At 35.2% G+C, this 27,778-nt stretch overlaps 2 protein-coding genes across 3 annotated transcripts; both read right to left on the reverse strand.

Moving 5' to 3' along the window:
- Positions 1 to 7,102: 7,102 nt before the first annotated feature.
- Positions 7,103 to 9,917, reverse strand: LOC140874756 (protein NRT1/ PTR FAMILY 1.2-like). Its single transcript, XM_073278134.1, has 4 exons — positions 9,716 to 9,917; positions 9,258 to 9,475; positions 8,083 to 8,633; positions 7,103 to 7,946 (listed from the first exon to the last, which is right to left on the reverse strand). Exons 1-4 carry the CDS (start codon positions 9,807 to 9,809, stop codon positions 7,118 to 7,120), a joined length of 1,692 nt encoding a protein of 563 aa, XP_073134235.1. The 5' UTR covers positions 9,810 to 9,917; the 3' UTR covers positions 7,103 to 7,117.
- A 668-nt stretch (positions 9,918 to 10,585) lies between these two features.
- LOC140874971 (protein disulfide isomerase pTAC5, chloroplastic) lies at positions 10,586 to 13,692 on the reverse strand. Of its 2 annotated transcripts, none has more exons than XM_073278480.1 (7): positions 13,305 to 13,692; positions 12,497 to 12,715; positions 12,282 to 12,377; positions 12,049 to 12,183; positions 11,347 to 11,590; positions 11,207 to 11,244; positions 10,586 to 10,955 (listed from the first exon to the last, which is right to left on the reverse strand). In XM_073278480.1, exons 1-7 carry the CDS (start codon positions 13,665 to 13,667, stop codon positions 10,851 to 10,853), a joined length of 1,200 nt encoding a protein of 399 aa, XP_073134581.1. In that variant the 5' UTR covers positions 13,668 to 13,692; the 3' UTR covers positions 10,586 to 10,850. The 2 variants fall into 2 exon arrangements, with proteins under 2 accessions (XP_073134581.1, XP_073134582.1); XM_073278481.1 differs by having other exon boundaries at positions 10,590 to 10,955; positions 12,497 to 12,703.
- Between the last annotated feature and the right edge of the window lie 14,086 nt (positions 13,693 to 27,778).

Below are 27,778 nucleotides of genomic sequence, written 5' to 3' on the forward strand. Positions count from 1 at the left end.
TTTATCTATGGTCAGGTTGGACATTTGGCCAGAGCGTGTCCAAATGCGGGAAGACAACAGTCTCAACCACAACAGTTTGGTCAGTTTCTTGGAAGACCATCGTTCAGGCCATATGCTTCTGTACCGCAATTTTCTCCTACACAGCCTTATGTTCCAGTACAGTCAACTCAACAGCCTAGGTATCCATCTCCTCAGAGTCAGCAACGTTTTCCAGGGCCACAGCAGGCACAAGTGCATGCCATGACTCAGGATCAGACACAAGATGCACCTGGGGGAGTTATTGCAGGTATTTGTTATATTTTTGAATATCCTACACATATCTTGATAGACACAGGAGCATCTCATTCATTTTTATCTGTTACATTTGCTGATGAGCATGAGATTGCTTTTACTCCGTTATTGGATACTGTGTCTGTTGCTACTCCTGCTGGTGTTTTCTTGATGTCTAATGAGATAGTTTCGAATTGTGTGATTAGATTTGAGGATAAGATCATGATAACCAATCTAATCAAACTAGCTATTTCTGATTTTGACTGTATCTTGGGTATGGATGCACTGATGAACTATAGAGCTACTGTTGATTGTTTCCATGGAATTGTGAGATTTAGACCGTATTATGGCAATAAATGGAATTTTTATGGTACTGATTCACAATCTCGCATTCCATTAGTATCGGCAATGAAAATGTTTAGATTATTGTCGATAGGAAATGAAGGATTTAAGATCTATGCTCTTGATACGACGAAGGATGAGAAATTGAAAGTTTCAGATATTCCTGTCGTCAAGGATTTTCCTGATGTATTTTCTGATGATATTCCGGGTTTTCCGCCTCAGAGGGAAATAGATCTTAGCATTGAGTTGATGCCAGGGACAAGTCCTATTTTTCGAGCCCCATATCGATTAGCTCCAGCAGAATTGAAAGAACTCAAGACACAATTGCAAGATTTGCTGGAAAAAGGTTATATTAGACCAAGTGTGTCGCCTTGGGGTGCTCCAGTCTTGTTTGTGAAGAAGAAAGACGGAACTATGAGAATGTGCATCGATTATCAGCAATTGAACCAGGCTACTGTGAAGAATAAGTATCCTTTGCCACGAATTGATGACTTGTTTAATCAGTTGCAGGGTACATATGTGTATTCTAAAATTGATCTTCGTTTCGGATATCATCAACTTAGAGTTCGAGAGGAAGATGTTCCCAAGACAGCATTTCAAACACGTTATGGACATTATGAATTCTTAGTTGTGCCTTTCGGGTTGACTAATGCTCCAGCGATTTTTATGGATTTAATGAATCGTGTGTTTCGGGAGTTTATAGATCTATTTGTTATCGTGTTTATTGATGACATTTTGATTTATTCTAAATCAAGGAAGGAGCATAAAGAACATTTGACATTAGTTCTGCAGAAACTCAGAACATCACAATTATATGCTAAGTTTTCTAAGTGCGAGTTTTGGTTGGATAGAGTATTATTTCTAGCACATGTGATATCAGCACAAGGGGTATCTGTCGTTCCTAGTAAAGTTGAAGTTGTTCTTAATTGGTCTAGACCAACCAATGTCTCTGAGATTCGTAGCTTTTTGGGTCTGGCTGGATATTACAGGCGTTTTATTAAGGGATTTTCTGGCATAGCAAGACCTATGACGATATTGACTCAAAAAGATCGACGTTTTGTGTGGACTAAGGAATGTGAAGCTAGTTTTCAGACTTTGAAAGAAAAATTGACTACGGCTCCAGTACTAGCATTACCTTCAGGCTCAGGTGGATTTGTTGTCTGTACAGATGCTTCTTTGAATGGACTAGGTTGTGTTTTGATGCAAAATGGACGCGTGATTGCGTATGCATCTCGTCAATTGAAACCACATGAGACTCGTTATCCAGTTCATGATTTAGAATTGGCTGCCATTATGCATGCATTGAAAATATGGCGTCATTATCTGTACGGTGAACAGTTTGTGATTTATTCCGATCATAAGAGTCTGAAATATTTATTCACACAGTCTGATTTGAATATGAGACAACGTCGATGGTTGGAACTGCTTAAGGATTTTGACTGTGATATTCAATACCAGCCAGGAAATGTGAATCAAGTTGCAGATGCTTTGAGCAGGAAAGTTTATACTAAGATGTTAGCATATTTAACTATTTCTAAACTTCATAAGCATTTGGGAACTTCAGGATGGACTTATCGAACTAAAGGTAATCATTTCATAGTTTCATCTATTCAAGTTGAACCACGAATAATTTCAAAAATCAAAGCAGCGCAGAAGACTAATCCATACATTCATCACTTGAAAGAATTAACTCCAGCAGGTCAGTCAGGGAAATTCATTGTTGCTTATGATGAATGTTTGCGTTATAATGGTAGACTTGTGGTTCCGAATTTGATAGATTTGAAAGAAGAGATACTACGAGAATCTCATTGTAGTAGACATAGTATACATCCTGGAATTCGAAAGATGTATCATATCTTGAAAGCCCATTATTGGTGGGAAGGTATGAAGAAAGATATTTCTGACTTTGTGGCTAAGTGTTTGACGTGTCAACAAGTTAAGGCCAAAAGAATGAGACCAGGTGGTATGTTACTTAGTCTTGAAGTAACACAGTGGAATTGGGAACACATTACTATGGATTTCGTGACACACCTACCTCGATCTAATCGTGGTTGTGATGTCATTTGGGTTATTGTGGATAGATTGTTTAAATCTGCCCATTTTATTCCTTATGATCGTACTTGGACATATACGAAAATGGCGAAAATGTACATTGATCAGATAGTGCGATTGCATGGTGTGCCAGTTATTATAGTATCAGACCGTGATCCCAGATTTACTTCTAAGTTTTGGTCTAGTTTACAATCTGCTTTGGGTTCTAAATTGGCCATGAGTACTGCCTATCATCCACAGACAGATGGTCAATCTGAAAGAACTATTCAGACGCTTGAAGATTTATTACGAGCTGTTGTGATGGATTTCAGTGTTGGTTGGAAAGAATCATTAGCTTTGGTGGAATTCTCTTACAATAATAGTTATCAAGTATCTATCGGGATGACACCATTTGAAGCCTTGTATGGCAGAAAATGTAGATCTCAGATATGTTGGGAAGAAGTAGGAGAACGAAAGTTGTCAAGACCAGAGTTTATTCAAGAGATGAAAGAAAAAGTTGAACTGATCAGGAAAAGAATGAAAGCATCCCAGGATCGTCAAACCAGCTATGCTAATAACAGACGTAGACCTTTAGAATTTCAAGTTGGCGATTTTGTTTTCTTGAAAGTATTACCATTTCGTGGTACTATGAGATTTGGGCGTAAAGGGAAATTAGCTCCTCGTTATATCGGTCCGTACGAGATTGTTGAGAAGATTGGTAGTTTGACGTATCGTTTGAACTTGCCGCAGAGTTTTTCTGCGATACATGATGTATTTCACGTATCTATGCTGCGGAAGTATGAACCTGATCCTTCTTATATCTTGAGGGCTGATGATGTGGAGTTAGATAGTTCCCTTAGCTATGTTGAGTATCCAGTGCAGATTCTTGATCGTAAAGAAAAGCAACTGAGGAATAAGACGATTCCTTTGGTTATGGTGGAATGGAGTAGACATGGGAGAGAAGAAGCTACATGGGAATTGGAGTCTAGAATGCATCAAGAATGGCCTCATTTGTTTGACAATGTGGTGACTTATGCCATGTACTCTGATTTTCCTATGTACTATCAGTGGTAGATGCTTGACCACTATGTATATAAGTTTGATGTGTGTTTGATTTCGAGGACAAAATTTTCTTTTTAGAGAGGGAGAAATGTAAGGATCCGATTTTAATATGTTAATTAATTTGTGTGTTAAAATATGTATGTATAAATATCGGTTTATAGATGATATTAAATTACATATTTTATTTATCGAGCACACAAAAGATAAAATAACTCGAACCGGGTCAAGATTTAATCCCGAATGAATAAAAATAAGATGCACATTAAAGCAATACATATCTAATTTAATAGATATGGATATATATAGTCAGACCGTTTCTCTCTCCTCCAGATTTCTCTCTGCGTCGTCTTCTTCCTTTATTTTTCAAAACTTTTCCCGTCGCTTTAAATGCTCGTATCTCCTTCGTTTTTGGCCGGATTTTAAAAGTAAATATAGTTTCGAAATCCTTGCGACGTAAGATTTCTTTTGATACCAATTTCGCAAGGTTTTGTTGTCGTCTCGAAAACCCGATTCCGACCAGCCGCCGCCGTTCGCCGCCCCTGCTGCCGCCGTTCACCGCCTAGGATAGAAGGAACATTGTTTGAGTTGTTTGGACCTTTAATTCGAAGCTTGGAGGTATTTTCAGTAGCTAGGGTTTCTAATTTTGGGTATTTCGATTCAATTGACATCCGATAATTGATATTTGATTTATTATTGGTTGTAGGTATTATATCGGAGTTGATTGAAGATATTGACTATTTTTCAGAATTTATTTGGGATTAATTTCGAATTTCCAGATTTTTAATATTGGGGATTTTCGAATTTTAGTTTTTATTATTCATTAATGGAGTGTTTAGATGCTCTAGAAAATATAAATGCGAATTTTCGAAATTTGTAGGAATTTTTGAAAAAAATTCAGATTGTTTTAATTTCAGTATTTCGACATTTTAGAGTCATTTATTGAGATTTAGACATTGATAGGATGATTTAATATGAAATATGAATATTTGGAAATGTTAGTTTGATTTTTAGACTTAGTTTCAGTAAATGATTTTTCCTCAGGATTGGATTATTCGAGAAATACTTGAGATATTTCTGTGGTAAATTAAGTGTTGGTTGAGGTACGTATGAGCTGCTTATACTACGACGCCTATAATGGCATGTAATGATATTTAGTATTTTGTAATGAGTGATAACGTGCTTTATGTGCTTATGTGGATTATATGATTGCATTCACTAATTTACAATTTTTCATAGCACGTTGAGCCTTGACTCCTTTGATTGCTATTGATATTGATCTCTTGAGATGTATTGAGTCATCGATGGAGCGAGTGACATTATTTAGTGCACTCATGAGTTAGCATGAGACCGAGCGGGTAGCAACCGTGCTCTCGATGCTACGTACGACACTCCTGATGACAGCATGAGGCCGGACGGGTAGCTCCTGTCGCCCTCGATGCTACGTGTGTGGATTAGCAGTGATGATTCGAAGTCTGTTGCGTTCCTGGCACAGGTGGCCACTGAGATTATTGTGATACGATTATTTGGATTCCATTTGGTATCCCTTATTCTATTGATACTTGTCACGCATTGCATTGTACTTGATTTTATTCATGTCAGTTATATTTGTCGTAATTTTTCTAGTTCGTCGTACTGGGGTCTGATCCCTGTTTTCTTTTTATGCTGTGGTTGTTTGTGATTCCATAGCAGGTTATCCAGGGGGATTTGACGCATCTGGTGGAGCGTCATCTAGTGGTACCCAGTGAGTCGAGCGTGGAGTCGAGTTTCCAGATATATGTATATATCAGTTTAGCAAGTTTTATATTTGTCGGGGTGATGCCCTGTGTATCTGTATCGATAGTTTTGGACTTTGTTTTGGATTGTTATTTGTATGATCGAGCCTTGCCGGCTCTACATGTGTTTAGTCCTGGCCAGTGCGGCTATAGGTTTGTAAATTTGTGTTGTGTCTCTATTTTCGAGTATATATTGCTGGTTGTGTTGTACAGGTTTTTGGGATGTCCTATTTACGAATAGGTCATGCCGAATTTTCTGTAGGCCCAAACCGCACTTTTTTAACTCATTTTCGCTGTTTATATTAGTTAATCCTGGTTGTTTGATCATTAAATATTAAATCAGGACACGGGCCCTTTCAAGTACTGTTTCCTTGTACGATCGAGTACCGTGTGCCACCAAGTGGGTCGACGGGGCAGTGTCTAGAGTTTTACCCAGGACGACGATAGTCCGAAACCTGAGTCAATATGTGTGGCAATACCTAGATCCTTCGGGGGCAGAGTGCGCATACTGGTGGCGCCTACGTTCTGAGCATGATGCGAGAGTTTGATCCCAGGTTAATAGAGCATGCATGTGTTTATGTTGCATGCATCACATATAGATCTGTATACTCATAATTTCGTACTGGGCGTTAACGCTCACATATCTTCTTTTATCTCTGACAGTACCCCATTCTATGGGACATGTTTGCAAGTTGACCAGGAGCTGGATCGATGTTTGGTCGGTGACCTTGAGAGCATGGGTTGCTAGTGGTTTTAGTCCAAGTGTGCTTCTGGTATCTGTTTAATTCGGTCGAGTTCTATAATTTGTTTTGTTGGGTTTTCAGTATATTTTTGTTTGTATATTGTTGGATTTTTATTTGCTTTAAGATTTCGCGATTTACTATATATGATTATATCTATCTGTTTAAGTTAATTGCATGCTTAAATTTTTGTTTAGTAGGTGATCCGTGACAGGTCACTACACACACCCTTAAAATTTTCACTTATCTTTTATATTGTCCCCTCCATTATACATTTATTTACATATTTTCTTCTATAATAATGCATACAAACAATAGAGTTTATAATTATATTTTCTATTTCACTTTACTTTTAAATTAAACTCAAGCATGAAAAAATGGTATGACAATAGAGTTTTTTGGAAAGTTGTAGAATAAAATCTTGATTGACTATTGTCTAACGAGTTTTATATTTTTCATACTAAACTGATGTGTTTGTTTACGAGAGAACTATCTGACAGTTGTACCGTGCTTCAAGTATATGTTCACTGAATTAAATTGCTTCTTAAAGTGATTTGTTTCTACAATAATAAGTGTTGATATATCAGAGTTATTAAAGTTCACGAATGATATATTATTGGAAAGAATGTGAACTATAGTAGGGGGTGATGGATTTGGTGATGTAATATTAAAATTTCAAAGTTATAAAAATGTTACATGTAATGTTTATAAAGTACATGTCTTTCATTCGTGAACTTTAATAACTCTGATATATCAACGATGGATTTGGTGATGTAATATTAAAATTTCAAAGTTATAAAAATGTTACATGTAATGTTTATAAAGTACATGTCTTTCATCACACCTCAAGCAAGTTTGTCGCTACCGGAATTAAAGATATATAATTTTGGGAAACAAGACTTAGTACTCATCCCCTTCTTCTACAAGATCTGTTTCCCCTTTCAATGAACCATAAACACTGCTACAAACAAGAAAATACAACATATTAGCCATGCTTAACCCCGCAAGAACCAAGTAGTAATAATCATAGTGACCCTTATCGATATGGTCCGAAATCCAGCTCTCGTGCCCGCCTCCTTTCGAGATCACATCCACACAATTCAGTATCAAACTCGCAACCAAATTCGCCAAAGCTAATCCAATCGCATTCAGTGTTGCAGCTATACTCCACATACTTCTCGGAAGCTCCGAAAAATAGAACTCGTTTTGTGCGATAATGTTCAACGCCTCTGCAAAGCCTGTGAGGCAATATTGTGGCACGAGCCACATTGCTGACATGTTGGCAGCAACTACTCTCCGCCGGATGCTTTCGACTGCAGCTGTAACCAACATGGCAGTGAATGAGAGAAATATCCCGAATCCCATTCTTGTTTTAGTACTGATCCGAACCCGCCGACCCCTGACTCTGGATGCTAATGGAAGAAACACACGATCGTAGAGAATGATCCATATTATGACTGATAGGACTGTCAATGTGCTAAATGAGGCTGCAGGAAACTCGAAAGACGATATTTTTCGGTTCATTGATGCGGCCTGGAGTACTGGAAATGAGGCCTGGCTAACGTTTACATACATTATCATTCCTGAACACCATATCGGGATTACTCGTAGCAGAGACTTGAGCTCCTCGACTTGATCTACCGTGCACATACCACTCGAATTTGTAGCGGTCCCATTTGCCGCTGCGTCGCACTGTGGATCTTTAACCACGCAAGCCTTGTTAAGAAACCTGAAAACATACAACACAGAGTTCAGCAAGGTTTGTTCAAAAGTTTGGCACTTTAATTTCATCGATTATCCCCTGACTCGCCATATTCTATATGAAAGAGGGAAAATAAATCTCATCATTCTGAATTCTCGTTCACCTGAGCTTCCGACTAGGAGGAATATTAGTCGAGCCATTCTTGTGATGGTACACCACATCCGCGGTTCCATCGGATAGTTTGAAATGCCGGTTTCTGTAAGAAGCTACGATGACCTTAACCAAATCGGTCACCAAGCTTGTTTTACAATCTGGTTTGATGTAGCATGAGGAAGCTGAGAAGAACACAAACACGGCTAGCAACATCAGCAAGGCGGGGACGGAGAAACCGACGCTCCATCCCAAGTTATCTTGAATGTAAACAGGACATGTGTAGGCTATAAGGACGGAGAAAGTGGTGGCCGCATAGTACCAGCTGAAATAGCTGTCTTTTACACGTGATGTCTTCTTGGGATTTCCTTTGCGGAGTTGATTTGCACCGAAGGCTAACGACGAGGATCGGACTCCTCCTGCTCCGATGGAAATCAGGCCTAGAGAGCTGCACAGGAACACAAACTGGAGGACCGTGGGGGAGCTGCAATGGGCGCTGGATTCATCGCATGGAGGCGGTTTCGCATTAGTGATCACCGTGGTTAACCACAGAAGAATCATTCCCTGTAGGATATATGGAGAAAGAATCAATGTTTTGGTTGTAATAACTTGGATTTGTTACAATAACTTGGATTTTTTCTTGTCTTTCGTTCTTCTTAATCTTTAGTACATCGTCTTGACACCAAAAATCAACAAGTACATTATTTTAGTTGGTGACTCGAAGGCTGAAATGTGACCACGGTATAAGGCTGATCAGTTGCATTTGGGAAGAAAATTGAATTCAATCTATTTTGATTAATAAACAAAGTTCAAAAAAATGGTTAAACATTTTGGGAGATGATTTCAGAACTGTGGATTTCAAGAGTGAAGATGAATTTAAAACCTTTGATTTGAAATAGTTTATTTAAAATCCTTCCATCCAAAATCCAAATTTATCTTTAGAAGAATGGGGCAAATAATTAAATAAAACCCAATAGAGATCGACTCCATCCCCCTTCGTGATTGATAGTACATAAATGCGTTAACAAATCCAAATCAAGTTCAGGGAAAAAAAAATACAAAAAACAAAAATATTTCGAACCTTACGCAACATGCCGAATACGTTCCGTGGTCTCTAATGGAAAAGGCTTAAAATTTGTTCACAATTTTCATTTTTCTTTTAAAAAAATGGGAAATTAAAGAAAATACCAGAAAGCAAATTATGGATCCAAATCCGATGGCATAAAACTGGCCCAAGAACGTATCTGCAATGATAGCCCATACAATTGGCATGAAATTTGTTGCTGAGGACCAAAGAAACAATACATTTGAAGCAGTGGCCATTCCCATATGAAACTGGCCCATCAAATAAACTGTCATATTTGGAGTCAGCCCATACGTTGCCAGCTTCTCCAATGCTTCGGCCCCTGTCATATTTTATCGGTAATAAAAGAATAGAAATTATTACACTTGATTGAGTAGTAGTCAAAACCAGAACAATTTCAATCGAGAAACATAAATTGAAATTCGGACTAAAATGATTTTTTTTTTATCGGATAACGATGAGTGCAACCACCTGCCCCTTTGACTCCCTCACTGAATGTGCATATACTCTCGACAAATTAAAAAAATAAAACAAGAAACAATAATCCAACAATGATACTTACCAATGATAAAGGGCAAAGTTCTGAAGCCACCCTTGTCGTTGGTATCATCTTTATTTTTACAAAGAAGAGGCTTCTCTCCTTCTTCTTCGATCATTTTCTTCTCTATTTCCGATAAATGGGTTTATTTTATTTTATGGGAAAAAAAAAAAGAAGAAAAGACGAGGATTCCAAAGAAATTAGATTTACGTTGCAAATCTATGATAAAGACAGGTCATGAAGGCGATTGAGGAGCCAAGTGTTTGTTTGTTAACATAATAAAAATAAAATCAGACTTTTTGCTTCGCACGTGGTTTTCTCCGGAGCCGTGAAACGGGAAGTCAGTCCCGTCAATCTGGTAGGTTGAGAAAACCTCGACCAATCCCTCTCGGTCTCCGGTCCTGGGTTAGGTCTGCCAACTCATCAAAATTTATATATTTATATTATATATATATTTATATTTATATTATAATAGTGCTACATCATTAATAAATATGACAGTGGACATAATAGATGGGCATTTGAAAAAAAACTATATATATATTATTATATTGTTAAAAGAGAGCATTACTTATTAACGGAATTAAAATTGATTCCGTGAATCCAAAAACAAAATATTTAAAATGTCATTCGAAAGGAAAAACGCGACCTAAAATTTTATCCATCTTAGTAAATCAAAAAATTCGAAATAAAGTATTTATGATTTTCAATTCATCAATCCAAATACAACTTTATAATAACTTGATTTAATTTTCTGTATTATTTTTATATGAAAAATGATTCAATGTACATATAGTGTTACACATTAGCTTTGAGATTACAAAATAATACCTGTTTGATAAAAAAAATCTTTCAAAAATTTCAAGTGCAATGTTTAATCCAATGGGTAACCCTCCGTGTACATGTATCATAACTTTTTTTTATACAGCAATAGCACATTATAATGGCCTTAGTGCCACAGCAAAGAAACCAATTATAGCATATGCTCATCTATTTGTTCCAATTTGACTCTCTATTATCTATCTGATATTTCTGTTGAAACAATCTCCTTGTTTATATTTATATTAATACAACTCTATTCTCTTTATGAATCAACACATTTATATACAGCAAACAAGAGTTTACGCATCATACGTCTCCTGTGCAGTGCATGCACATATCATGAAGCATCAGTCGTTGCTGGTCCCCCACATACATCGCACGTCGTGAATCCGAGACCTTCACAGTAAGGACATTTTGTTCCTTCATCTACCCACTCCAGAAACTGCACCGCATATCTCACTTGTTAGTAAAAAACGTGAAATGTACGTCAAGTTTAGATACAGAAACACTTCCACTGTAAAAACAGCAAGTGGCATCAACGAAATGTTATATGAACGGGGAGAAAGTGCGTTGAGGTTTAGGAATAGCATTGGGATGCTGTCTTTATATGTGGCCTTTAAACCTACGAAGTCCGCACTACCATAAAGCACTATCAAAATGAAGAACTATGAAAAGTTTCAGACATTTTCTAACCTGTGGCTCAATGTTTGGCTCCCCAGTTCCATCACATTCTGTCGAAAAAAACAAACAAGTTATTGGCAATGGATAAACGAATGATAGGAAATCAATATACTTCTGTAAACCAGGAGAGTATGAAAGAAGAGAACGTGTACCCATGCACAAAACACGTCCCTCTCCATAACACGCAAGGCACTTTACTACTGTAGCATTGCTGCTGCCGGTCTTGATCGGTACCGTTCGTTTGCTACTTCCAGAAAGTCTTGAAGGTTCTTCCCATCGATTCTCTCCTAGAAGAAAAACTCGGCCTGGAGAGTAGGAAGCTTCAGATGCACCTTCTCCTGTCTTCTGAACTTCAGATATACCGGTGGTGGAAGAGATTGGGGATCCATTTACGCTCTTCAAGAAAATATGATTAAAATGTTGTGTGCCCCGAGCCAACCATTTATTCTAGATCATTCTAAATTTTCCAATTGCATGGACTGCCCGAAAACTAAAAGTTGATAAAGGACCATACTACTTAACCATGTTCGCATATGTTCAAATGCCCCAGTCTGACCTAACTTGTGTATGGGATCCTAAAATAAATGATGGTTCATACAATCAATTATTAAGACTGTCTAATCAGAAGGTCGTGCTCCAAATGGCAAGCAATGGTTCTTAAATATCAGGGGTTTCATATTCATATGGAGCCGATAATTTCCTAGGACGGATTTCTCAATCTGGATGAACCTATAACAGTACGGACGATCGGTTTTTTAACTAATCTTCTTTCTTCTAGTCTGGCTTTTAAACCTGTAGTTAGCTTTTCTCAACTAGAATAGCAAAAATACTACAGTTCGAGCAATTCACCGCACCTTCTTTGGACTAGCGGATTTTTTTTCTTTACTTTTGGTGGCTGCAGGGCCAGAACTTCCAAATTTTTGCTCCATAAACAACTGTTCCAGAAGTTCTGCGGTCATCACGCCATCTTCTCGTGCTCCTATAGAGGACTGTCAAGAAAATTAGGAAAAGGTCGTAACTAATTTAGGCAGCAGCACCTGATTAGTGACGAGTTTTTACCAAGTTGTTCCAGTAAAGCACAACATACTTGCCAGGTTTTTACAGCACGCTCAGTTCCACTTGAGAAGCTCGAAAATTCGATGTCCTCTTCGCCAGAATAAAATCCTAATTTCTGCAAGGCGTCCTATCATAGACAATGCAAAATCAAAATTTCAAACACAATCATTACAAATTTGTTTTTCTCCTTGATTTTTCAAACAAGTCACAAATGAAATTGCCACTTGTCATTCGCCACTTACATACCTGCAAGGCCCGCACTTCTTCTCCTTCTGATCCATTCCTCAATGTCACCCTCCTTTTCACTATCTCCTTTCCATCGGAAACACTAATTACTTCCTTAACTACAACTTCCTCATTTTTTATTGCTGCCTCAACCACTAGCGGCACAGCACTCGAACCACTCTCAGTAATTCTATTCACGTTCTTCCCCGAATCTCCATCCTTCACAACCTGCAGAAAAAACTGAAGTATTCATCACCATCAAAAATATGCTGTCACTTACATGGATTCACCTGAGAACCAATGGGGTGTACATAGGAGGAAACGCAAATAAAAACGAGTAACATTCATTACAACGAGAGACATGCATCATGTGATACTTGCAACAACTATCATCAATTGTATTGTAATTTAAAATATATTTTACTCAGTATCTTAAGATAAATTAATATCAGTTTTTACTCTCATAAAAACTTTGGCCATATACTTATGAAGAAAGGGATCACATATGACTTTGTCTGTGAGACCACAGAACTCAATTCCATATTTCTAGACTCTAAAACATGATTTGTTAAAGCATTGTTTCAGCCATTAAAATAAGTCCTATATTTCATTTCATGATACCACAAAAAGTGGATATGGCACTCCTTTAAAAAGAAACTACAAGCCATTTTAGTTTTACCCTTTAAAATATATAGTGTCGGAGTCACCCAGAATCACTCCATTTCCTTCCCTCTGTTCTAGCAGCTGAGCTACTGGCCATTCTCCACGGATTCAAAACACAATTTTAAAGATCCTTGAGTTAAAATGCGAACCTAATTTCTTAAAATACCTGCAATAATTTAGCAATATGCGCAAGAGTGTCAGAAACCGAGGCCGCCGGAAGAGAATTGAGCTGCTCGAGTTCTTGTACTCTAAGCCTGAGGCTGTTTATTTCTTGAACCAACCGTTGGCGTTCTTCCTTCCACCTCCCCTCCTCCCTAAGCCACCGCTGCTCCTCCCGCAACCACCGCTGCTCCTCCCTCAGCCACCGCGCTTCTTCCTGTGGACCATACCCAATTGGGCTCTCCTTTGAAGGTGAAAATGAGAAGCATACCTGGGATTTTGACCAGGATTTGAAGGGTATTGAACTTTTATGAGAACTGTGGAGAAAAGGGAGGCCAAAGTTCGAAGTTAGGGGCAGTATAGAAGACATTACTGCAAAGTTGAAGGAGCTGTGAAAATACCTATCGTGTACGGTGTATATATGTATACATTCGACACAGTTGTTCGATTTGATAGGATTTTTGACGGTTGAGTGGTTAAAATTTTTAGTCCATTTTATTTAAATTTTAAATATGTTAGAAATAAAAATATATTAACAACAACAATAATAAATATTGATGTTTAAACGATATATGAAATGTGTGTACGAACGTAACTAGTATAATATATAAAGAAGGAGTAATCAGAAAAAAGAATACAAAAATAAAGATAATATTTGGGATTTCAAACAAATATATTTGCACTGTTGCGAAATAATAGGAATCAATGTCATATCAAATGCTAGTTTCAAATTTTCAAAATGCATAATGGACAAAAAAAAAATTTAATTCTTCTAATCCAGCTGCAGGAAGACTCTTGCCAACCCATAATCCAAATGGACTAATATAGTATTTGGAAAAATTTTTAAGAAGTTTTATTAAAGAAAAAACTGAAAAATACTTTTCAAAAGTTCTCCAAAGTACTATCAACCGGTTCTGAAAAACTTCAACAAATTTACAATACATAGCTTAACCCGCACATTCTTTATAACGAAAACTAGCCGACCCAACTAGATCCGGATACAACGAACCTAACCGGTTCTGACAATCCTATTTTTTCTTCCAAGTTCCAACCTTGCTGGCCTTATTAATTTCTGATCTTTAATGTGTAGCCATTAATTATATATTTGATATCACCGGAAAAAAGATGGGTAGATATTCCTGTTCACCATGTATTTTCAATCGGATTGATTTTCTGCACACAATAAACAACTCGTGAATGGGCATCGGAAGAGTTTTTCGGTGTGACCACTCCAATGCCTAAGTAATAATGAATCAAAATTTTGAGAAAACCTCGGAATCCTAGGAGATTCTCGCCAATAAGAAACATTATCCTTTCCTGAAATAAAAATCTTATTTTTTCCCTTGTCCTAGATTATTTCCTATCTCATAGAATATAAAATCTTTTACAAAGGAAACAAAATCTTATAACACTTCTGACCTCGTCCTCCAGTACCTCTACCACTGGCTCCGACTTCCATTAGACCCTCTTGAGGCTTGTCATTCCGGACTTGTTCCTTTGAATATACTACCCTACCATCCCGAGTCAATCATCCTGTGTCGAGTCAAGGTGGACTTTTTCTCGAGCTGCGGCAGACTACTACAGTACTACCTGGGCAGAGGTGGAAATGCTCCCTGGACCGAGGTGGAACGCTTTTTGGGCGGAGGTGGAATGCTAGGTGGACTACTACATCAATATTCTTTGAGACACGCCTTAAATTTATTATGACCTTTTATTTTTAATATACAGAGTGCTCACGTTGCGGTAATATTTTTAAAATATTATTTTTTATTTTTTCCAATTTTATGTTAAGATAGATAAAATAATTAAATTAGCCAGCCATTACTGTGAGAGGGCAGAATAGAAAATCTATATTTGATGGACCAATTCACTCTTCGTTACTACAAGAAAAATAGGTTTTCGCGGCACAACATCAACGGCGTAAATTAAAAGCACGCTTCCAATGTTATTATTTACATAACACCCCCATTCATGTGCGTTGTTAATATTATTATAGCTTATACAAACAACAGCTTGCAAAAAATGCACGTTGTAAATAGTTATTTCAACAACGAACATATATATGCTGTTAAAATTTTATATTTGTAGCAAGTTCTACACGTTGTTAATAGCCTTACAATAAAATCTTTTATTTATAATAATATTTATTATTTACAGTTCTCAAATTACGCTGTTAATAGAAATAATAATAAAATTGTCGAATCCCAAAAGTAAGACGTGCCCTTTTCTTTCTGTCCTGTCCTTTATGTAGTTGTGAAAGAAAAACCTAGTCGGAAGAATTCCTGGGAAGTGCCAACAATCTGTTGCCAAAATTGAAGCAATGCTCATTCTTTCAGGAATCCTCATTGCAATACAATTCAGGCTACGAGAATCTGATGAGTGGTTCACATACAGAACCCAAATCTCATATTCTCAAATTCTCCAAGAAAATAAGTTGGATTATTTAGCCAAATTTGAAGATAAAAGATAAGATATTTGTTCTAACTGCTACCTCTCATCTTGAAACAGCTATAGGCCGATTTAAACTCGTTGATATTCATCTTAGTGACAGCCTAGCTCGACATGTTATTCTTTGAAGAGAACACATTTTGACCCAATGAGCAAAACTGCCAAAGATGATTGTGAGGTTATTTTGCATCTCAAGCAATCGGTTGACGTAGCTGGTGAATTTCTTCATGAATATCGGTTGAAGCATCACATACCTCATCAACCGTCTGTGACGAGTATATTCAAATGTATCTTGAAGAAGCTAAGGCCATGATACTCACCATGGAATCCTACGATGCATCTGATGAACATGAGCACATCTTCACAGCCGAAGAACAAGTTTTCCTAGCAGCACAAGATGACTCTCCGATGTATTATCCTACTTTTTCCACATGATTTGCAACCACATTAGAAGAACCACCGACAACACTACATCATGGAATTTCTAATCCCAACTCATCAACTATGAACACAGATGCTGTTGAAGATCCATTACCCGAAATTCCCCTCACCTCTGTTTCAAAAGTTCTTCAGCCGTTATCCGACTTTGAAGTTGCTCAGCATGCATCTTTTCATACTGAGACCACGTCAGTTGAATCGTCTCCAGAAACAATCTTTGAAGAAACTCTTCCCAATAATTATACAATCAATACGGAACAGATCACAAGAACAGCTGAATTTTCTTCAAAAGACCCGGAGATCTTGGCAGAAAATTATGATGATCCTACCATCTTATCTACTATCAAGACTACCATTGTTGTTCAAGTCATCACTGATACAAATGTTAATCCGGCAGATATGTTAACTAAAGTAATACCGGTTGGCAAGCTCAATCAAGCTTTGAGCATGCTGCAGCTTGTGGAGTGATCTAATCTCAGTTGAAATGGGAACTCATTGAATTCATTTTTTTTTGGAGCAACGAATCTGTCAAAGGTGGAGATTTATGGGATAAAATGTTGACTTGTTGACTTGAGCATTAGTTGTATTCAACGGCTTAGATCAGTCTAATGGAGTCAAGAAGTTATTCAACAGATTAGATTAGCTCAGTTAGTTAGGGTAGTTAATTAGTTGAGTTAGTTTAAGTAGAGCTTGGATCTGGGGGGTTAATCGACACAGAAAAAGTAAAATAGATCTGGGTGCTCTTCTCCTTCTTGAGTCGTCGAACAGTTCTTATCCTTGAAGATTATTAGGGATCTTCTTCTTGATATTAGAGTGAAGATTGAAGGGTTCCTGATTGGAGCTGAAACTTCGGTGATTGTGTCCCTGATGTTCTTGTTTGTTTTATGCCTGATTTACTTGTTTTAGTTCGTGGCATAACATCGATTGAGAGGATTGTATTGAACTAGTTTTTTTGTCTCGATTCTTAGTGAATTCTTTGGGAGTTTCCCAGAACCTTGGATGTAGGATTGATCTCAATCCGAACCAAGTAAATTGCCGTGTTGTTATTGTTTCTCTTGCGTGTGTTCTTATTCTTCGAATGTTGGCTGGATTTTGGTGAATCGTCTATTGATAGTGGTTGCCGTGAATGATATAAATTGCTCTCCTTGTGCTCTGAAATACAACAAGTGGTATCAGAGCCTCAAGGTAAAAATCTTGGGGCGAAAAGATCTTGAGAGGGTGTTCTGATCTATCTTCCTCTTGTTTGAATCATTGGATTATCCTGTCTCGGGTGTGTGTGGAATTATTGTTGAAGAATGTCTACTGGCCATGGACACTCTCTAGCAATGTCCACCTCAAGATTTGAGGTAGAGAAATTCGATGGAAAAAATGACTTCAACCTATGGAGGGAGAAGATGATAGCACATCTAGGAAATCTTGGTCTTGATGATGCATTATTAGGAGAGTCTAAGATTCCAGATTCGAAGGAGAACAAATCAGAGATATTAAAGAAGGCAAGAAACACAATTGTTCTCAGTCTAAGTGATCAGATCCTTAGAAAAGTTGTAAGAGAGAAAACTGCTGCCGATATGTGGCTCAAACTGGAGCAATTGTATATGACAAAAGCATTACCAAATAGGATATACTTGAAGCAGAGATTTTACAGCTTTAAGATGGAGGAACACAAATCGATAGATGAGAACATTGATGATTTTACTAAGCTGTTATCAGATCTCGAGAATATGGAGGTCAATATTGATGAGGAAGATCAGGCAATCTTTCTTCTAAACTCCCTGCCAAGAGCATATGATCAACTGAGGGACACCTTGAAATATGGCAGGGAGACTCTTACACTTGAAGAAGTGACAGGAGCAGCTTATTCCAAGGAACTAGACTTGAAGGCAAATGGAAAGCTTCAAAAGCCTGCTGGAGAAGGCCTAAATATAAGAGGAAGATCACTTGAGAAAAGAGGACCTGCCAGTAGGCCAAAATCAAGGTCTAGATCTAAGTCAAGACCAAAGAGAACATGTTGGTCTTGCAAGAAGGAAGGCCACATCAGGAGGTTCTGTCCTTTGAGAAAATCCAATCAAGGATAGGAGGTCACTCATACAACTGATGCAGCAAATATTCTTGAGAGTTATGAAGAGGCTGAGGTCCTAACCATCTCAATGGATGACCCAAAAGAAGAATGGATTCTTGATTCAGGATGCACCTATCATATGTCCCCTAGAAAGGACTGGTTCTCAGATTTCGTTGAGACACAAACAGGCTATGTGCTTCTAGGAAACAATGAGTCTTGCAAAATTCATGGGGTTGGATCAATAAAGCTAAAGATGTGGGATGGATCAGTGAAGATTCTATCTGATGTAAGGTACATTCCTGAGCTAAAAAGGAATTTGATCTCTTTAGGTACCTTGGATCAGAAGGGGATGAGTTACAAAGCTCAAGGTGACACTCTTAAAGTAGTGAAAGGTTCACTAGTGATAATGAAAGCCATTCTGAAACAAGGGCTGTATATACTTCAGGGATCAACTCTATTATCTGAAACTCATCTAACCATGTCTGATAAAGATCAAACTCTTCTTTGGCATCAAAGGCTCGGGCATATGAGCTTAAAGGGGTTACAAGAGTTGTGCAAGCAGGGACTTCTGGATGCAAAATACATCAGTAATCTGAACTTCTGTGAGAATTGTGTTTTAGGTAAAACACATAGATTGAGTTTCAATACAGCTACTCATAACACTAAGTCACCTCTGGATTATATACATGCTGACCTGTGGGGATCTCCTAAGGTACCTCTATCACTCTCTAAATGTCAATATTTCATTTCCTTTATTGATGACTATTCTCGAAAAGTTTGGATATATTTTCTGAAAACAAAAGATCAAGCTTTTAGCAAGTTTATAGAGTGGAAAATCTTAGTTGAGAACAAATCTGGAAATAAAATCAAGACTTTAAGAACTGATAATGGCTTGGAATTTTGTAATCATGATTTTGATGAATATTGTACTAAGTATGGCATTACTAGACATAAGACTTGCACTTATACACCACAACAAAATGGAGTTGCGGAACGTATGAATAGAACTATCATGAATAAAGTTAGATGCATGCTTAGTGAGAGTGGATTGCCACAAAGATTCTGGGCAGAAGCTGCCTCCACAGCTTGTTACTTGATCAATTTATCACCATCTTCTGCCATCGAGTTTATGGTTCCAGAACAGAAATGGTCTAGCATAAAACCAAGTTATACACATCTAAGGACTTTTGGTTGTGTTGTATATACTCATGCAAATCAAGGGAAGTTAAGTCCTAGAGCTAAGAAGGGCATCTTCTTGGGGTATCCTACTGGCGTAAAAGGGTATAGAATCTGGCTTTTAGATGAACAAAAGTGCATTATCAGTAGAGATGTGGTATTTAATGAGTCTAATTTTTATGCTAACAAAGTTGTTCCAGGAGCAGCCAGCTCTAAACATGCTGAGCAGCCTTTTCACAATGAAAATCAGACTCAAACATCCAGCAATGCACTGTATAAGGATGAAGGTGGAGCTAACCAAGACTCACCTGAAGATTCTTATGATATATGTCACAATGAAATTCAAAATTCAGAGGTCTCAAATGAAAACAAAGATGAACAAGATGTTGATACAGATTCTGAACACAATTTGGAAGACTATAAACTAGCAAGAGACAGAATAAGAAGAGAAATCAGGCTTCCCTCAAGATTTGCATCATCTGAGTTCACTGCTTTTGCTCTTAATATGGCTGAATTAATGGAAGTAAATGAACCTACAACATATGAAGAGGCAATGAAAGGTAAAGATAGAGCACTCTGGCAGAATGCTATGCAAGAAGAGTATAAGTCATTGATCAAGAATGACACATGGACATTAGTCAATAAACCAGAAGATAAGAGGGTGATTGGATGCAAATGGATATACAAAAGAAAACCTGGAATCCCAGGAGTTGAAAAACCGAGATACAAGGCTAGATTAGTTGCAAAAGGATTCTCTCAGATTGAAGGTATAGACTACCATGAAGTGTTTTCTCCAGTCGTGAAGCACACTTCTATCAGAATTTTTCTTGCCATTACAGCTATGGAAGATCTTGAATTAGAACAACTAGATGTTAAAACAGCGTTCTTACATGGAAATCTAGAAGAAGAGATTCTGATGACACAGCCTAAAGGTTTTGAGATTAATCCTCGAGCAGGACAAGTTTTTATGCTGAAAAAATCCTTGTATGGTCTTAAACAATCACCAAGACAATGGTATAAACGTTTTGATGATTTTATGCTCCAGCAAGGTTATGAAAGGTCCAAATTTGACAGTTGTGTTTATTTCAAGAAGCTTCATGATCAGTGTTTTATCTATCTGTTGATTTATGTGGATTACATGCTTATAGCATGTAAAGAGCTTAAGGAAATTCAGAAACTAAAGCAGCAGCTTAATATTGCATTTGAAATGAAAGATCTTGGTCCAGCAAAGCAAATACTAGGAGTTGAAATTCAAAGAGATAGAAGGACAAGGATTTTGTGTTTGACTCAAGAAAGTTACATAAACAAGGTCCTAGAAACTTTCAATATGGCAGAAGCTAGATCAGTAACTACTCCTATTGATGCTCATTTCAAGTTAAAAGCAATGAAGGAAGATCAAGAAGAGTTAGAGGCTTTGCATATGAAGAATGTTCCATATTCTAATGTTGTAGGAAGCATCATGTATATGATGGTTTCAACTCATCCAGATATTACTTATAGTTTGGGTCTTGTTAGTAGGTTCATGAGTAAACCAAGTCGAGATCATTGGAAGGCTGTACAGTGGTTACTAAAATACCTTAAGGGAACTAAAAGATTAAAGCTGAAGTATTCAGAACCTGCATTGAAACCATATGAAGTCACTGGTTATTGTGATTCAGATTATGCAGCTGATTTGGATAAACGGAGGTCAATTTCAGGATATGTGTTCACTTTTGGAGGAAATGTAGTGAGCTGGAAGTCAAATTTGCAAAGTGTGGTTGCGTTATCTACTACTGAAGCAGAGTATATAAGCTTAACAGAAGCTGTAAAAGAAGGTCTTTGGATCTCAGGATTTGTGACAGAAATTGGATTCAAGCAGAAAGGTGTTACAATATTCTGTGATTCACAAAGTGCTATACATCTATCGAAAAATTCTGTCTGTCATGAAAGGAAAAAGCATATAGATGTAAGGTTGCATTTTGTAAGGGACATTGTATCAAAAGGATTGATTAAAATTTTGAAAATTGATACAAATGTTAATCCGGCAGATATGTTAACTAAAGTAATACCGGTTGGCAAGCTCAATCAAGCTTTGAGCATGCTGCAGCTTGTGGAGTGATCTAATCTCTGTTGAAATGGGAACTCATTGAATTCATTTTTTTTTGGAGCAACGAATCTGTCAAAGGTGGAGATTTGTGGGATAAAATATTGACTTGTTGACTTGAGCATTAGTTGTATTCAACGGCTTAGATCAGTCTAATGGAGTCAAGATGTTATTCAACAGATTAGATTAGCTCAGTTAGTTAGGGTAGTTAATTAGTTGAGTTAGTTTAAGTAGAGCTTGGATCTGGGGGGTTAATCGACACAGAAAAAGTAAAATAGATCTGGGTGCTCTTCTCCTTCTTGAGTCGTCGAACAGTTCTTATCCTTGAAGATTATTAGGGATCTTCTTCTTGATATTAGAGTGAAGATTGAAGGGTTCCTGATTGGAGCTGAAACTTCGGTGATTGTGTCCCTGATGTTCTTGTTCGTTTTATGCCTGATTTACTTGTTTTAGTTCGTGGCATAACATCGATTGAGAGGATTGTATTGAACTAGTTTTTTTGTCTCGATTCTTAGTGAATTCTTTGGGAGTTTCCCAGAACCTTGGATGTAGGATTGATCTCAATCCGAACCAAGTAAATTGTCGTGTTGTTATTGTTTCTCTTGTGTGTGTTCTTATTCTTCGAATGTTGGCTGGATTTTGGTGAATCGTCTATTGATAATGGTTGCCGTGAATGATATAAATTGCTCTCCTTGTGCTCTGAAATACAACAATCACCAATCCTGTTTCCAGAATTGATAACGTCAGTATGGTAGCCAAGCCTGCCTCAACTTCTCTAATCGCCATGGAGTCTCCCGAATATGATCTTGAAAGTATCATTGAGAATTTTCGTACTACTATGAAGAGCCTCAACAATAGCATTCATGGACAAGATGCCGCCATTGCCCGCTCAGATGAGGAAAAGTTGTGAGGAAATATGCGTATTGCATGCGCGCCCGCCCATATCAATTGTTCGCCCACAATATGCGAATATGATGTGCGCCCGCGCATCGCGATCTTCTGAATTGCAGAATCTGATTCTAGAAGGAAATTAGAAGATTATTTTGGGTTTTTTCTTGGACGGTCTTGGGGACATATAAAAGGATTATTTTGGACTCAATGAGGAGGAAGCCACCACACACTTCAGAGCAATATTGGAGAGACTGATCGTGAGTTTTAAAGGAGCGAATCTGGGCAAGGAATCTTAAGAGCTTCAACCGTGACAAAGACGAAGATCACCCGGACACGACATCGATCATTGGATTTGTTCTTTTATCTTTATTCTTTTAAATTCTGAATTATGTCTGGATTGAAAAAAATGATTGTGATTTATTTGAATTTTATCATGAACTAAACTTTTCATAGTCTAGAGGGAGGATGGAACCTAGTGTAGATACTTCTACGAGTTTTTAATATTATTGGATTGAATTTTTCTAGATTAATTGTTTTTTTCTAGTTTTGATTGTCTCTTCAATTTACTGGCCATAAATTGATTTGTTATATTTATTTGAAATCATTGTTTGGGAGAGGATATTTTGAATAGGATCATTAGAATTTACACCGTTAATTGATATAGCTCGGGAGAGTATATAACTTTAATGGAGCCTTAGAAAGAACATTGTTTTACACATATCACTAAGACTAGATTTTTAATAGGGATATTGAAATTGAATCTTAGTTGATACACTCTATTTGTTGCTCGGGAGAGGGAAATAGAATAACCTAAGTGTTCTTGGCTATTAATTGAATAGAATTCATGAAAATAAATTATTTAGGAGTAGTTATTGTCGAAACCAGGTGAAATCAAAACCTTTAGACCATTTTTCTCATATTGATATTTCTCTGAATTGAAGTGTGTGGTTTGCTAAATTTTCCAGAATTTATTAATTAATTTATTATTGAAAAACAAAATTATCTTATTTAATTTTTTAAATAAAATTAGGACTATTTTAATTACAAGCACTGAATAATTTCATATTACTCTTCGTGGAAACGATACTCTATTCATCACTTTATTAAAACTTGACAATCGTGCGCTTGCGAGTGTAAATTTCGCAACGGTTACTCAAATCCAAGCCGTTGTTTGAAGAACACCGACTATACTCCAAGGATTTGAGATTCTAAGGTTTCAAAAGCTTAGGAATTTATCATCATCTACCGGAGAAGTTTGATAAGAACTTAGAAATCTTATCAGTGTAAATCTAGGAGTTCCACTTTAGGCAGTGATAAGTCTTAACTTAGATCGGGTGTATTACAAGATGTATAGCCAAAGTCTTCTAGTGTATCCTTCCCGTGAGGAAGAAGGGGTGGCGTAGGAGATTGAGCTCCGAACATCCATAGACAACTCTGTTCACATTTACATTATTGCATCACTTCATATGCTCACTATTGTCACCTAGTTCAGTGAGAGCCGTTTTCCGCACTAATTTTTTGTAGATCTTATTCATCTAGGAAGCTGAGAAAAATCTAGTTAAGAAGACTAACATCTTCTGAACTTCATTACGATAACAATAATATTTTTGAGAGTGTGCATTCAGCCCCCTCTATACACACAACCGCTCCCCAACAGAATCCTCATGAGCATTTTTGGGAAAAAAATTTATTGCCTTTAGTTATAATAATAGTATCTTATAATTGAAAATATCAAATGAAACAAATTATCAAGATAAAAACTAATACAGACATTTAAAAATATGTGGTTACACAATTCGTTAACCGACATGTTCTTTAGCTTGTTGATTTAATATATGTCGAATCCATAATCGCTAAGTTTGACAAGAATTTGCGCAGAATAAAACACAATTTTAAATAAAAACACTTGATTGTATTTGTACTGAAATTTTGTATATTTTATATATGTTTTGAATTATTTCACTTATAAGGTTAAAATTTTATATATTATTATATAAGATTTATTATGCATCTTAATATCGAAAAATTCACTAAAATCATATTAATATATATTGTAGCTATCATGTTAAACAATCTAGTTTTGATGATTTGATGTCTTCAAGAAAACCAGTTGATAGTCGTAAATACAATGTAATACTTTTTCCATCAGAATATGTCAGATGACCTTTAAAAGAGAAGTTATAGTCATTAAAAATATACACTGGTTACAAAAGATAAATAATAAATTCAGTAGACTGTTTTACATATCTCATTTGTACGTACTATTGTTATACAATGTTCCTAATTATGAGTCAATTTATTTTCTCATTACAATTCATTCATTGGATCGTACAATAGAAAAATAGTGTGTAAAAAATTAAATATTAAAGTTAATTCACAATTGTTACTCATATATTAAATTATAATAGTAATAAAATAAATATTAGATAGATTATAAGAAATAAAGTACACTATATAACTTTTTTATTTTAAGTATTCATATAATATCTTATAAGAGTATTATTAGTATTACATGTACTTTTTCATATGTGAATTATAAATCGAATAAAATAAATTAGAAAGTATGGTAAAATTTTTTAGAGAATATTAATAGTATTTTATTTTTTTATATTCGAAATAGTGCATAATATATTTTTTAAATAGATGAGTGAATGATATACTTTTAAATAGTTAAGTAAAGAGTCACATAAATAAATTATTTAAAGAGAAAAACAAATTAATTATTTAATAATGAGAAAAAAGTAGTCAAGTAAATTCACAAATAGACTCACATATTTATATATGTGTAATGTAATAGTAATAATATATATATCTATTACCTATATAAAAGAGTGAGTAAAAGGGCAAAATTTAACAATTGTGAATCTACAACTTTGCCCTTTTACTCTACACAAATTTATGTAAAATTAAATACATATAAGGATATAAATGTAAAAGTTAAACCGTTTTAACCGGATGGTCGAACCGAAAAATCGTTCATATAATATAATATAATAAATAATATATTTTGAATTTTAAAAATTAAAAAATATATATAAATAAACAAAAATATATATATTTGTCATAGTTTGAAAACTAAATAAATATGTAAATATATTCAAAATATCAATTATAGTTCTAAATTATTTAAATAAATAATTATTAAAATTTAAAAAAACAATAATTATTTAAATAATTTTTTAATCTAGTAAAAATTCCAAATAATCATGTATATATATAAAAATAGTAAATTTAAAAATTTGAAAAATAAAAAATTAAAATTTTCAAAAAAAAAATAAAAAATTTCAAAAAACCTGTTTAACCGGTTCAACCGATTTTCCGGTTATTGACCGGTCCAACCGATTTTGACCAGTTCTGACCGGTTGGACCGGTTTTCTGGTTCTTGGTGAAGTTTCGGAGCGGACCGACAACCGGTTCCCGGTCGAACCGGTTGAACCGGCCGGTCCGGTCCGGTTCTAAAAATAATGTTTTTAACTTTGTCCTTGGTTAGTACACACTCGATAAATTCTATCAAGATACATTTGTAAAATCAATTATTATGATAATATCAAAATTGACAATGTGTGCATGTTAGATAAGGTTTCAGTTTTCAAAAATATTGATATACCAAAATATTTTAGTTTTTATTTTCTTGTAGATAAAGTGAACATATTTTTTCCACAAAATTTTAATTAAATTAAATACTTATCCAGTTTTCTAAAAGATTCAAATATCAAAATATTTTAGTTTTTATTTGTTTGTACATGGAATGACATTTTTCAACAAAAAAATCTTATGTATTTTAATTTGCGTAAGGATCTATTGAACTAAATAATTATATCATGAGTTCATAAATATAACAAAATATCAGATTTTTAAACATTATTATGTATATATATAAATTAAATTACACATCGGTGTTGAAATAAATCAATTCACGTGGAGTCAAGTTTTAATTCAAAATAATAAACAAAAAACAAACCAACCCACAAATATTATATATGTAAAATTTGAAATTTAAAAAATTAACTATTTTTCATCTTCAAAAAATCTAAAAACTATATCAATTATTTTATGATATGATGTTACAATTAACGAAGGAATATTCTTACAAGAGTTGGAGATGAATATCTTCAATTATTTTTAGCAAAACTATAAAATTGATATTATTTAAATATTATTGAAGTCTGTAATTATATCTATGTTAATCAATCTACTACGGGTTAGTTAATAAATCAAAAAAAGAAGTCTAGAAAAATTATGGATAACACGTCTCACATTAAATTAAAGATCATGTAAAAATTACATTGATGCAAACTTTCAATCAGATGAATAAATAAAAAAAATATGGAACAGAACGGTTGAAATAAAATATGAAATATTAACATTTGTAATAAAAAGACATTCAAAATTCAATCAAAAGTTTCAGCAATGAGAGCATTGTAAGCAAAAAGAGATCAGTAGATTTCAAAAAACGAGAAATCAAAAAGAAAAGATGATGCCCAACAAATACATTGATCGTTAACGATACTGACATACAAGTAATGGAAGACGATAAATACCAGAATGCAGATGAGAATGATGAATTCATTATTATTCTTTGCATGTAAATATTTTTAGCATAAAAAAAATACCGTCTGATTAAATAATAACGATAGAAAAATGCAAATGATTGATGAAGATAGTATTACAAGAATTGTTATTAAAGATGATGATAATAATGATTATTTCATGTAGAATAAAAAAACACATGATATGAAAAATCGTTAAAAAAAGAAAAATCTCAAATATAAAAAAAAATATTTGACGCAATAATTTAAGTTAAGGTTTAGAATGCATTATCTATACCAATTTTTTTTTTTTTTCATAAATCAATAGTGATCAATATATAACATAGAAAATTACAAAATCATATTTAATATAATTTGATTAACATATCTCACTTATTAACAAATAAAGAATAAATCATATATACATGAGATAGAAAATAAGACGAATTCATGGTACGAAACATGTCATAATTTTTCAAGATTAATAAAAAAATAAAAAAATAGATTGATCTGTAATAATTACATAAGTTTCAATATCAATATTGTGTTAATATAAAACTACAATAAACGTAATACTTATATTTATAAGCTTACATGTATTATTGATAATGTCTTATTCTAAAATGTTAATATGGATGTAAAATAATCATGACCGTAAATAATACAAACATTGAAACTGCAAGTGTTACATTATTCGAAAATGTTGCAAATATTTTTATTAGTTGCAATGTCAAATATTATATTGATTACATCACTAAGACATGTAATAGATTTTTTTTTTCTTTCAAAAGTACATATTATTACCATGGAAATCACTTATTAGTTGTGTGTTAATATCTTCTTATTTCAATTAATTT

This window comes from Henckelia pumila, chromosome 1, assembly GCF_033568475.1.
Source record: "Henckelia pumila isolate YLH828 chromosome 1, ASM3356847v2, whole genome shotgun sequence".
Lineage (NCBI taxonomy): Eukaryota > Viridiplantae > Streptophyta > Magnoliopsida > Lamiales > Gesneriaceae > Henckelia > Henckelia pumila.

Bases quoted from the DNA above. Each gene is read 5' to 3' on its own strand.
- LOC140874756 (XM_073278134.1), bottom strand. From the start codon at position 9,809: ATGATCGAAGAAGAAGGAGAGAAGCCTCTTCTTTGTAAAAATAAAGAT. The intron at 8,634-9,257 runs GTATTTTCTTTA...TATATCCTACAG, and splicing joins GATCCATAATTTGCTTTCTG to GGAATGATTCTTCTGTGGTT. The intron at 7,947-8,082 runs GTGAACGAGAAT...GTATGTTTTCAG, and splicing joins CCTCCTAGTCGGAAGCTCAG to GTTTCTTAACAAGGCTTGCG.
- LOC140874971 (XM_073278480.1), bottom strand. From the start codon at position 13,667: ATGTCTTCTATACTGCCCCTAACTTCGAACTTTGGCCTCCCTTTTCTC. The intron at 12,716-13,304 runs GTATTTTAAGAA...TGAATACTTCAG, and splicing joins ATATTGCTAAATTATTGCAG to TTTTTTCTGCAGGTTGTGAA. The intron at 11,591-12,048 runs GTGCGGTGAATT...ATTTTCTTGAAG, and splicing joins AATCCGCTAGTCCAAAGAAG to AGCGTAAATGGATCCCCAAT.